Below are 13,884 nucleotides of genomic sequence, written 5' to 3'. Positions count from 1 at the left end.
GGTTATGGAAGTAAAATGCACAAGAAGTTGGTTGGCGGCTGGGTCATTTTGCCAGACTCTTAACTGCATTTTTTTTAAACTGTCACCATTTAGTAGACATTGTATATAATATCATACTTTATCATTTACAATTTTATGTACAGTAATATCAGGCACATGTAATATGAAAGGATGTTTTTTACAAAATGAGTTAAAAAGGAATAGCAAAAACCAAACTGTTAGTAGATGTAAATACACTCAGTTACTAGTTTATCTGGTACATCTTGCTAATATTAATGCTGTCTAATACAACAGTCCTCCAATAAATCCCTTCATGAAGGTTATAAAGTCCATTTTTTGTTCAAACTGTTTTAGAGAGAGCTGTTGATTCAACTTTGTGTTCATTTTGGATGCTACAGATTATAGTGCTGTTAAATTGTATAATGTTATACTGACAGCTGTTTCTATTATTTTGCCCACCCCATTTATATTAATGAGGGTAAAAATAAAGAGAAACACCTCTCTGTATAATGCAATATATTTCAAAAGCACCACTAATACATCTCCCAAAAGTTTAATCAGCAGCTAACAGTACAACAGCTTCAGCAATCTTTATCTTTTACACCTTTAATGAAGGGAGGATTTATGTATTATTACACTGCATTAGGTTGCATTAGCGAAGTGTGCCTAATAAACTGGCAACTTATATGAACAGTCAGGTTATAATTCAGATGACACTTTTCATTTGTACTTTCTTGTCTATTTTCATACTCCTCCTTCTGAGACTTACTATCCTCCTCGGTCTGAAAGGTGACCTCTCTGCCCTCTTTCTTCCCTTCTGGGTTGGCCAGTGACAGACGGACATGGATGCCGTGGTAGGGTGGCAGATCACGCAGCGTGAATCGTGAGGCATTGTGTTCAACTGCCAGGCACTCGCGCACGGTGGTGTTGTGGCCTCCACCACCTCCCGCCGTGGTGTAGCGGTAGCACAGGGACACTGAGTACGTGTGGCAGCGTGTCAAGTTGAACGCCAAATTCTCCCACTGCAGGGACAACTGCCTGGACTGGATATCTGTGGCCACAAGGCCCCGCAATGCACGCATGGGCTCTGGAAGGCAGGAAGGAAGATTGAAGAAGAAAAAAACAACAGAAAATTAAATAATAAAGAAAGCAGTGACAAAACAACATTAGAAAAGTCCTGAAAGTACAATACTGAATTTTAGAAAATGAAAACACAGGTAACTTTGTTTTATTGTAAAAAATATTTAATTTCAGACAGAACATCCAGAAAAATGGCAATGTCACTGATGTCCCAGGACTACCTAGCAGTTTTTCACTTGTTCCCCTCCTACATGCCGCCATATTGCTCCGCCACAACGTGGAGGTCAACATTTTGCTGCCAGCACAACACACCCACAGCCCCCATGGCGGAGCAGGAACCCATGCCAATTGCGCTAATTAATCGGACAAGCTGCGGGTTGCTGTCACAGTCCCACCAGTCTCCGCCTCCGTGTTGCACAGCAAATTGACTATCCAGTAGTTATACTGCTTCGCCTTGAGGTTTAATCCGCACACAAAAAATCCCAGTATTATACAAGGGCATTCACTTCCACTGGTCACTTTTACTGCTGGGTCATTGCGATGGCCCATCACATATTTTTAGAAGGGACCGAGTTAATTCTGGTCACTGCCGGGTTAACCCTGACTTTTTCTGACTCAGAATAAAAGAACAACAGCTATGCCTTTGATATCCTCCTCCTCACATGTAATGGCTAGCTGAAAGATACAGAGAGCCTCTATACACAGAGGCACAGACCAGCCAGTGTTCAAGAGGACGTCTGAAACTGAAGAAAGGATGAGTTAAGCCAAGGACATCCTCCACATCAATGGAGGCATTTATCAGTGGCCATTATTAACACAATCAATGCCTTTTTATCCAGCAATATGCTACATAATGTATTGTATTGCTATGTTCTTTTAATAGGGCATGTTGAGTAATGGGCCAGGGAGGCAGGGAATGACAGCAGAGATATGGGGTACAGGGAGAGATCAGTGGAGTTTGAGGTTACTGGCCAAGGTCTTCATTCCTTCGCTGACTTGTACACTCAGTGGGATTCTCACTGCAGCACAGATTAGTGCAGGGAACTTAAATAAGGCAGCTAATGCATCACTGAGCAGGGGCTAATGCACTAAAACAAGAATCATCTAAGAAAATGGATTTGAAAGGTGCTCTGTAGTTGAACAAGGACACACTAACACACAGATATACACACATTTGCTGTAAAACTATTATTTTGCCCAATGTCTTTTTTATCTCTTCTCCTCTTCCTTCCTTCTTCCCTCTCCCTCAATTATACATATACACATGTGCAAACACACATAAATTAATATGTTAACATTATCAGATACAATAGCCCAATGTCCAGTCCCGTATGCACGTATTACTGCCTGTGGTAGAGCAATTCTTTTAGAGTGAAATTTTATGACACTTCCAATCTATACTGAAGGCCTCTGCAGTCACCAGCTTTCTCTTTTAATTTGCTGTCTGGCATCTCATACTAGATGGAAATATGACCAGAGCATTGATCTGAACCTTATCCAGACTAATGTGACGGCAGATAAATGGGTGGGCACAGTAATCGCAAAGTAGTAGACTGCACCCAGCACGAAATGTTAATGTTCCATTGTTCAGTGTGACTGAGGATTGTCTTAATGGTGCAATTGATAGTCTGCACAGTCTGAAAGCTAAATAAAGAGAGGCATTTAACTGCTGAGTTGATGAAAGTGCCGCCAAAGAGGCCACAGTGTGCTCATTGTGGGTTTTCTCAAAGTGGACATTTGTGCCAGCCCCTTCCCCTTGCCTCGTCTTATTTGTCTGTATGCCACGGGCACCCATTCTCTGGCATCCTGTGGCGTGAAAACTGCAGCCGCCCCAACATGGCCAAAAGCCCAGAGCACCATGTTGATCCTTGGAGATTGGAAGTTAGAGTGGATGTGACAGGTTCTGGTTTATTATCTCCCCTAAAACTGTGACATGGGACAGCAGCAGGACAGAACAGGGCTGCCTTAGATTGCATGCATCTGTGGAGGGGATCTGGACTGACTGTGTCAGACGGGAAAACCAAATTTATACAGACATGCACGCCTATACCCATGTGCAAGCGGAAACACAAGCACACATAAATCCAAACACCCCAAATGTGAACATATAGGGAATTCTGGCTCAGAATGGAAGACATGATGAACGACATGCCAAGGAAGGCAAAGTACTTGTGTGCCTAATGTGCCTAATTTTAGTCAGGCTCCAGTGTTGGCTCCCTCTAACAGACCAAGAGCATCATGGGCAGGGGCTTTCCAGAAGGTTCAGTGACCCAACAGCAGGTGGAAGCCCATTAACGTAGTTTGGGGACCACCTGCAGTACAAATGCTCGCCTCTCCTCTGTGATTTACTTGAGGGGCTTCAAGCTGTGCTAATGCACCGTGCTGATAATCACAGCAATGGCTCATCAAGCACACCTGGATGGCCATCAGAGCCAGGCGGAGTCCATGTTCACATTCACGGCCATTAGTTTTACAGCACCCGCACGAGGACAGCTCGGCTTGCGCGCTGATGTGTATGTGTACGGTGAAGCTGGCTAGCCAACATGTTTGGAAAGGAGGGGAATATTCAGCGTGACCACGGAAGAGTGAGATTAGTCACAGTGACAAGACACAGCTTCTGGAGAGGAAATTCACTTTCCTGCTAAATGCAGTGAGAGTCCAAGTATCCCTTCTGTTCGCTGCATAGTTACCACCTCCCTGAAATCCCCACAACAACCCCACCATCTATTTCCCCGTGCTTAAACCTAATCAGGCCAACAGCAAAAGGGGGAGATGAGGATTCAGCAGTGGAATGTGGAGGTCAGTAGGGGTGGTGTAGACCAGATGGTTTGGAGGTTGGGTCAGGGGAGCTCTGGGAACCAGGTGGTGATTAGAGTCTCCTGCAGGGTCAAGAAAGTGAAACACACCAGGCGGAGAAGGTTTCCATTGTTGAAGCTTACTGTAAAGTGTGTAACACATCAAAACAGCCAGGTAAGAGCTGTGAAGACTGATCAAACCACACAGGAGTCAATCAGCTGCACCTCAAAAAACTATTTCAACCATCAGTCACTCACAGATTTGCAGCAACCTAAGGACAGACTGGCAATATAAATTTCACCTATACTTCCTCTGTATTGAACTAGTACTGCATCTAAATGCCCTGTTTAACAGCTCAGCAAACACAGCAGTATTACTTATCCCACACATGGTTGAACAAGCTAATGTCACAGTGGTTGAAATGTAAATACATCATTAAAGGCTGAGTTTAGTGACTTTCACAAACACCGATACCAGCAACTGTGAAAGCAATTTCCGTACGCTGTGAATCCTCTCTCGCTTCACCTCTCGCACATTCACTTTCCTCATTTTTACTGTTTCACTCTCTCACTTTGAAAAACTACCCTCTTTCCCACACACATACTCCCACAACATAGCCTTCCCTCCGTTCTTTCCTCTCTTGCTATCGACTTTTTTTTTTTAACTTTTTTATTGTGAATTTTTGGTGTCTCTTGCGTTGGGGCGGGGTGTGTGTGTGAATTGGGGAGGGAGGGCTGCAAGCTCACTCATGGTGTCTGATGAATGAGGGGTGTCTTTGGCTGTTGGGAGAGGAGAGTAGCTTTAATATGTCATTGGAGAGGGGACCAGGGAGGCTCTACTGGAGCAGGGTAGGGAGATATGTGAGGGATGGTGTGTGGCAGGAAGAGACCGTTGGGCATAGAAAAGAGTGATGACCATGGAAGACACAAATCCACAGACTGCCTTTGGGTAACACAAAGCTCTCCATATCGTGTGCCTGTGAGTGCTGTGCACACATTGCAGATGCAGGCAGTAATGAATGCCTACATCTCTGTGGGTACATCTGCATCAACACAGTACCCTTTGTGCTATATATGTGTACATATATTTAAAAGTAAGCATGGGTGTGGCCCACTGGCTCCCTGGGTGTTCTGTGTCTGCAAAGTGACAGATGACAGAGGGGTGCACACATGTGAAGGAAAACCTTCACCTGAATGAAAAATAATTAATATTTAAATCTGCATTTTACTGGAAAGTTAGCTGTTGCTGAATGAGTAGAAAAGACCAACAAAGAGCAAGACCAAGAGGAAGCAGAAAGCAAGATAACGGAGCTAAAAACAACTTTTTTGACATATGCTGAGCTGCTAAAAATTAATCAGAAACTATTTTGATAATTTATTAATTTTATATTTTTTCAAGCCAAAAATGCCAAATATCTGCTGGGTGTCAGATGTGAGGACTTGTGCTTTGCTTAGTCATGAACCTGTTTTGGACTGTGCATAGAATAAGCAATTTGAAGGTGTTAAGTTGGAATTTATAATTTTGACTTAGAATTATTTATAGACAAAACAATTAATAGCTTAATATAAAATGTACTTTGCAGATTAATGACAATGATTATTATTGCGGCCATACAAAAGTATCATAAATATGTGATGTCCATGGTACTGGATGTCCCTCATTGTTTCTTTTTAGCCATTATTTTAAAACCACATTACATATCTGTGTCTCCACCACTGTCACCTGTAAATTCTGGTCCATTTATTTGTACTCGCTACATAAAATTTCTCTCTTCTTCAGTAGATACCAAAGAAGCCGGCTTTAGGCTAGCTATTGTAGTCAGCCAGCTGTTATCTTTTAAATAACCGTCAAACCAATACTGCCATGCTGGCAGCAAGAAAGTCCCCCTCTCAGTCTCCTCAGCTCCAGAGTTCAGAGAACATCAGTGATAGCAAATGTGCCTTTTCTCATGAGATAAGTGTATGCAGCGACTGAGTTAGAACTTGTCTATCAGCTCCCCTCTGATTTAATTTTAGCAGATTATCGTGACAGATGTGGTCCCACAATGTACAACTCTCTGAAGTTATGGTTTGCAGCTGTTGGGCATCAGTGCTTTGAGCAGTGGATCTTTCATTGACTAAAAAGAAGACATATCGAAGAGTATTATTTCAATCTAGATTGAATGTACGTGCAATTTAGAGAATCACAGAGCACCATCCCGGCACAGGCTGCATTGAAGACGCTGCAGCCCCACCCTTGTGGTTTCTACCGAACCACCAGGTGCTCAAAGCACTGTATTCCCTTATTCAATGCTCTGGGGCACTGACTCACCTAAATATCGCACACTGTGATTCCCCTGAGGACTACACATTGCATAATGGGTCCTTTCCGAGGATTGTCTCTGCCCAATAACAAATAAATAAATAGAGACACACACAAAACCCCCAAACAGGAATAGTGTGAATAGACCGTTGTAGCCTGTTATCTCTGCAAACATGACAACATACTACAAGATTCAGATATAGCTACAAATTCTACAAGGTAAACAATAGTCCATAATTCAGTTTGAAACAAATAACATACGGATAAAAGCTGGGTGGTGGGTGGTTTGTTTCCTGTGTGCAATGCAGCTATTAGCCAGTGAATAGCAGAAGCAACAGCACCTTCATGTTTGGAGTCAGGTGTTAAAAACAACACTGCTCTGCTATATGAATGAGTTAAGAATGTTAGAATTAAAGCAATCTGAGTAGGAAAAATCACGCTTTAGTCAAACTGATCATAACTCACGTATACACTAAGACCATAACCTGTTACAACAATGTTTAATTTCAAGGGGTCACAAGCCAAAAGGGTTGGGAACAACTATGTTTCAACATTAGGTGACTACACAGCTAATGTTGAAATAGAAATTAAGTATTGAATCTTGAATCTACACCCAGTTGTGCAGTGTGTAAGCCTCACCTGCACACTTGGTCCTGCTCACAAGAGGCGGTCCAGGAGGGCCAGTTCCTCCCTCTCCAGGCCGAGTCAATAGCACACTGATGTGGTACTCTGTGTCTGGATCCAGGTGCCACAGCTTATAGGTGACCATGTTGACTCCATGCACCTCTGACCACGGAGACTGGCTGGCACGATACTCAATCTCCTTTCTGATAATGGGGCCATCTCCCAGGATAGAGTTGGTGTTGAGCTGGATGATCAGGTAAGTGGAGCCGGCACGCAGCAGCTGGGGTGGCGCAATGGGGGATGGAGGTACTGTGAAAGGAAATGAAAAGTGGTGTTTTTCCTTTTCCTGTTCAAACATGTTTGTATTGGTAAAAGCATTTGCTGGTGGGCCCATGGCACTGCTGCACAGTCTAAGGAGGTAAAGTTTTGGTATTCCTTTTAGCAATCAGCTGTATATAAACAGATTTCTCATTATATTAAGCCCACTGAGTCTTAAATGAGTCCCTAGAGACTGAGAATGTGAGCAGGTCAGACTGCGTTCAAATAGCAGATTAGTCATAGCTATTAACAAGACATTCAGAGCCTTGCATACATTGGAGCAAAGAAGTGAGTGAAAAAACAGCTGTGCATGCAGTGCATTGAATGTGTATGATCTTTGTAACTGAAGGATTAAGTGCTGTACATCTTTTTCTGTAACTGACTGGTCCCCATGATGAAAGAGGAAACTCTGCATCACTGTCGGTAAAGATTGCCAAACCAAGGATTAATTCCAGAGCCCCAACGGTCAAATGTCACTTTCTGGCAGATCCAAACGACTGAACAATTACACGGGCAACAGTGTGAGGGAGTGAAGGGAATGCAAAAGAAATGAGGACAAAGCATGAGAAAAGATCAGAGTTAGATCTGTGGCTGTGACTAATCCTTCATTCCCACAGAGGCGCCTCTGTCTTTTATGGCCCTCCTCTCTGTGGGCTTTCAACAATACCAGTACCTCACCTCTACTCTGTGCTGCTTCCCTTTGCCTTGACTTAGCCTGCCAGCAGCTCATCGTTGGGCTGTCAGGGACTGCATCCATAATGAAAGGCCATATTTTGGCCACAGGAGAGAAGCCATTGGGGCCAAATTTATAACAATTCACTCAATTCTTTCACAGTTAAAGTTCACGACTCTACAGTTCTTTCTGTTCATTTATTTTGTTTATGTTACAATAAATTTTTTCTCTGTATATTATTAGCTCTTTTTTTTTCACTGTTCCCCTCTGTGCAGAGCTATTCTTAGACTGAATGTTGCTCTCAGTGCTACTTTCTGTTTAATTAAGGATTGCGCTGTACTGAGATCTATACTTTAATATGCTGCAAATCCCTAATAAACACGTCTTCAAATGTGCTCAGGATCAAAATACAACAACTTTGAGGCCACAACAAAAGAGACATACAGTGGCTTAAGGAGGAAGATGAAAATGTTTTATTCATTATGTGGACATATTGCTGTCCTCTATGGGGCAATAACAGAGCTTCATCATGATTCCTGCATGCAATCTACATTCTAGAAATGAGTGGATCCAACTCATTAAGGGGATGATTAGGCTCTTCTTAGCAGAGCAGTGGGGGGAAAGGGGATTTATGAAAGTCTCGTTAAGGACTCGGTCTTAGCCCCTGTGAAATAAATTATAGAGTTACAGCCAGTTGACATGAACATGACTTACAGCCGGCCATCACATCTACTCCTTACGCAGAATGAGCTGTGCCAAAAATAACCTCTTTGTCCTGATTATATATAAAAAAAGGAAAGCAACAACCACATGAATACAATGATATTTATTTGCTGAAAGTGCGAGCACACTAAATGGGATTTCATGGCCATCTATGAGCGCATTTACCGACTCCTCATTTACTGGCAGCTGCTGGTGAGAGGGTTTAGTAACATTTTGGCAAAATGGCTCCATTTTGTACTATAGCAATCGGCCTGAATCACAATACTAAACTGAATACACGCTTCTGTATCAATCAAAGGGATTTACTTCATGCTTAAGAGTCTACTGCCATGCTAGTACACAGTGATAAAATACCAGCATCAGCATGGTAACATTCACAATCACAGCGGTAACTTGATGCTAAGCAGGTGTAATGTTCACCATCTTAGTTTAGCATGCTAAAATGCCAACATTTGCTAGTTAGTACTAAACATGAAGTGCAACTGAGGCTCATGGGAACGTAATGAGTGTTGCTGGTATTCAATCATGAACCAAAGTAGTGGACACACAGAGAATTTATACCTGATGATGGTGCTAAAGGAAAAGGTTAATTCATCCTGAGGGAACATGAATGTCTGTACTGATTCATGGCAATCTATCCAAAAGCAGTTGAGACATTTCACAAATATGTGAATGTCAACCTGTTAGTGGCACTAAAGGAAAGTTGAGGGATCACCAAAGCCATTAGGACACATCTTCTGGGGACCCTGAATGTTTGTATTCATTTTCATTGCAATCCATCCAACAGTTGAGCTTTATTAGTCTGGACCAAAGAGATGGACAGACTGATGTTGTCACACACATAGTCATGCGTAGGGTGGCCATTCGTCCGGCTTTAGGCCGGACAGTCCGGTTTTTAAATGCCCTGTCTGGCTGCAGGCGCAGCCTTAAGCCGGACACTCGTTTGTCCTCCTTTTAAGAAAACAACTAAAAAGGTCGCCTTTTGACACATTACCTCGTAAGTTTAATACTTATTGGCTAAAAATGTGTGTCAAAATAAGTAATTTCATTGGTTACATTTTCGTGTGGTGACCTATCAACACATGGCTAATTTAATATTCAAATGAGCCATGTGTTGATTGCCACATGATCACTGCAGTTACTAAGTTACCACCAGTCTGTCAATCAAGCTCTCAGACAGAGAACGTAAAGTGAGCTAATGTTGGTTGTTGGACTGAAATTCTGAAAATGCTCATACTCATATGTAGATAGGCAAAGCCCTTTATCCCCAGATAAAAACGTTAAGAACAGTTTCTGTATGATGTTTATTAGACCAATGTAATCTGAATTGGAAGGGCACGTTGTCATGAGCTGTATCTTGTATATTTATTATTAGCTATGTGGTATGTGTATGCACCTTTATGTAATCTGGTGGAAAAACATATTAAAATTTAAAAACGGATCATACCAAACAAATATCTGCTTGCGTGTCCCTGTGTATGCAAAGTGTCCTCCTTTTTGATGTGAAGGAAATGGCCACCCTAGTCATGCAGCTAGCATAGCTAAAAACATGTTTTGCTTTCTCTCCAACTTTCTTGCATGAGTCAGTTTTAAAAAAAAATTAATAACAGCAAGAGCACACAGTATAGGACAAGGAGATTGGGAACCTTTCACATCCTTTTTTTCTCTCCTCATCTTCGCTTTGCTGAGGGCTGGAGTTTGTTATGCCATCAAACCATCCCACAGCCATGTCATTACTATGCTGTCAAAGTGGTGTCAGGCTGTGGGGTTGGAGTGAGTAATGGGAGTGAGGTCACCATCTGTGGTACATGATATGACAGGGGCTGCAGGAGTCCAAGTCAAGTGAACAGCTTTTTGACAGAGAGCTGAAGAGCTGAGTACGGCAGCCTATTTGACAACTCCAGCTGAACAACACGTCAGGGAGATTTCATTTGCCATCCAAAGAGCTTTTATGTGTGTTGAGCACCATACGATCTGTGATTAAGGAATTTAATTTGAAATAGGTGTCCATGCTTTCCACCATTATGCACAAATGATGTTCTATGGCTAATGTGAAATATGTTCACAGTAGTGGCTATCACTTGCTTGTCGAGATCAATTTCATTTTCGAATCTCATTTGAATCACATGTAGTAATCTACTGCGAACAAGAAGAGCAGAAAATTATTTTATCACAAAAACAGCAGGAAAACTGATTGTTGGGATGAAAGAAACACAAGTGGGAGAAAGACCAAAAGAGAACAATAAGAGACTGAAGGAAAGAGAGTGTTTACCTTTGACGACAAGTTCAGCAAAGTTTGAGACCCCGGAGCCCCTCGGGGACTGAGTGACACAGCGGTAAAGGTCTTGATCTGTTCGCTGGACGCTGTCTAGCTGGAAGGATACCACAAAGCGCCGGTGACTCAAGTGCTTGACAGACGCTGTTGTTAAAATGTCCCCATTGTGTCTCTGGAAAGCAGGAAAGGACAGGGTCAGAGAAAACAGGATGGGTCATCTTGTCTTTCCCTTTCTCTCTTTCACACACACACACACACACACAAAAGTACATGTCATCTCATACAGTGTATCATGTGCAACAGCTACACACAGACTGGCTATTTATACACATATCTTGACTGTTACTGTGGCCGCTAGTATGAGTCACCCACCATAACCCTGGATCCTACACTTCCCATAATGCAACTCCATATTGTCTCTTCATTAGACCCTTCCTGCCTGATAGACGCCTACATCTTTCAAACTCTATGACCCCCGTGTGTAACACAGGCCTCTGCAGCCAAAGAAGACATTATACAACTGTTTTCACAGGCTGAGCAGCACTCAACATTTGTAGTAAACTGACCTTTACTGTATGTGTAAAATAAGTCGAGTGCCCTATGAGCAGCCCCCTTTTGAAATGTGACTGTAATCATTAACTAAAACAGTTTCTTGTCGAATATTTATTATTAAAAGAGACATGTAGACATTTAAAACCTGCCTGGTAAAACCTTCTGGATAAATTTGCACAAAAAAAAGATTTATACTAATAGACTGGATCTCTATGTTCTTTGTTAGAGTGAATGCTTGGATAAAATGGATTTAGCCAAAGTACACAGTATTTTTTTCCACAAGCCTAGTCCCCAGAATATGTGTATGAGTAATTGTGTTTTATACTATGGTGAATATCTGTACATAGTCTGTTGAAAAATTTATTTGTATTGTTCCAAGGTTAGGATAGGTAAAGTAAATGTATGCTATTCATTTATTTCCATTTTTATATTTTGCATTCCTTTTCTTTTTTCCTTCCTTCCTTTCCTGCTTTTATACTGTCTTTATTAGATTAGTTATATTACTTTTATTTAAAGTAGTCCTATATGTTGTATATATTGATGTATTTTTTATTAAAAACATCCAGGTGCACACACCATCCAAGATTCCCCGTTAACACACACAAACACTCATTACCTATTACCTACTGTAGACCTTGTACGCAGTTATTGCCCAGTGAACTCATGGGACACTAAGCTAATAATGTAACAAAACACACTTAAACTATTGCTATCTGGGTCAGTTCTTATTAGAGCTGTGTGATTAAAAACGAGGATTGTCCAATTGTGTGCAATTTAATTAGAATGGCAGGACCATCTCTCTGATTTAATCACGCAATATGACAATCAGACATGCTTTAATAAAAACAAATGAAATCTTGTTAAAATAATTGTGATTATGGGGGTAATACATGTCATGAGAGTTGTCCCTTAATGGAGGCCATCTACAACCTCAGTCATCCTCGGTGTGCGATGTTACTGAACCAAAACATTTAACTGCTCAGCAGTTAGAATTGGGAGGCAGATGGGCTTTAATGCATTGAGGTTTAATCAGTTTAGTAAATAGGCTAAAGGATGAATAGCAGCATGCAGACTCTGTGCTTTGGTGTAAAACTAGAAAAAAAAGAAATAAGCAGTAGAAATGGCTGTGAGACAGCTGCTTGTTTTAGTGAAAAGCAGGGCTTCTCAGCGCAGAATCAGAACATAAACAAAAGTGAGTTGGGGCAGAAAGTGAGAAACAGAGTAACAGAGCAGTAACACACAGGGAGAGAGTGTGATTCAAATGAATGTTGTATGATGGACCTTGTTGCACCATGAGAGGCATTTCACACATTGTTCCACACCATTAAAACCACTAGGATCCGTCAAGTCCATGTAAACTCAACAAAACACATTGAATCTGACATTTTTTCTCATGTTTTCAGGCCATTCTCTTTGTGTGAAATGGTCGACATGAATCTTGATACTCATACTTTTGATCTGCCAGCTTTAAGAGAATCCAAAGCATGTGAGCATGCTGGGATAAACAAGGAGTCCTTCGGGTTATGCTAGGCCATCTCGGCTTCTGTTGTACTTCTGATTTCGGCCTTCAGAAACCCACAGACCACACAAACCTCAGGCCGAGCCTTCACAAACAAACTCATAAACATACCCCCGCTGATTAGGGTTAAGCAGGCAACAAATCTTGTGAGCGCAATGAAAGAAAAAAAAAACATCTCAATCGCATCCTCCCTGCATCTTTTCACGATACTTAGCATGTGGATTAGAGAAATGGCAAATCAGGATAAATGAAATAAGCATGAGATCACCCTTGTGTTACATAAACAATCTGGCTATAGCTAATTGGTGAGGAAACGAAAGAACGATCTGTTAATCTGCCAGGCATGTGCAGTCAAGAATGTGCTGCAGCTGGTACAGCAGACACAATGAACACAAAAGGGCACAACAACAGAAAACAGCAGTGATATGAGTTCATATGGAGAAAACAGCTCAGAAATCCATGTGTGAAGCAGACACAGCAGACAGAAAGATGGTGAAGAGGACAGCAAAAAGGTAGAGAGACAGGATAAAGAGCATTCCAGTGGCCTGGAGATCTCATTAAAGCAGACGCTTGTATGGTTATGCCAGCTAATTACCCACAGCATTTGTCTTCATCCTTGTGTAGTGACCAAATGGGTGGTTTGATAAAGCATTCAGAGAGGTGGGAATGACAACGCGTCAATTACATAAATCACACATCTCCCAGTGTCAGACAATACAGTAGGTTTGCCTGAGGTCAACCATGACTAACACTAGCTGTAGTGGGGGGTAAGATGTTAGGATAAGTAGTGAATGTGTGGCTGCACAGTAATTGCAGTGTGAGGCAGAAAAAATGGAGCCCTACAGCACGACGACGTTTGGCACTTTAATCATGGCTACATAAAGAGGAGGATTTTCAAAACAGAGAATTGTTTCCACCAAAGGTAAGGACTGTGTGGCTCACCTGACCTTCACAGAGCAAGCCATTCTAGATGAAACAACAGATATCTAAAGCACAGAACATGAGCTGAATAAAAACAAGAGG

General features: G+C 41.9%; 1 protein-coding gene across 4 annotated transcripts in view; it reads right to left on the bottom strand.

Moving 5' to 3' along the window:
• ptprub (protein tyrosine phosphatase receptor type Ub) overlaps window positions 1–13,884 on the bottom strand; it is a 152,666-nt gene that overhangs the window by 51,944 nt on the left and 86,838 nt on the right. For all 4 annotated transcript variants that reach the window (XM_051406426.1, XM_051406427.1, XM_051406428.1 and 1 more), the window contains exons 6-8: window positions 10,788–10,962; window positions 6,817–7,110; window positions 770–1,087 (exon numbers count right to left, since the gene is read on the bottom strand). In XM_051406426.1, coding sequence (XP_051262386.1) covers window positions 770–1,087; window positions 6,817–7,110; window positions 10,788–10,962 — 787 coding nt within the window. The remainder of the gene's footprint in view (window positions 1–769; window positions 1,088–6,816; window positions 7,111–10,787; window positions 10,963–13,884) is intronic.

This window comes from Dicentrarchus labrax, unplaced genomic scaffold (assembly GCF_905237075.1).
Source record: "Dicentrarchus labrax unplaced genomic scaffold, dlabrax2021, whole genome shotgun sequence".
Lineage (NCBI taxonomy): Eukaryota > Metazoa > Chordata > Actinopteri > Moronidae > Dicentrarchus > Dicentrarchus labrax.
This window is presented reverse-complemented; position numbering and strand designations above follow the sequence as displayed.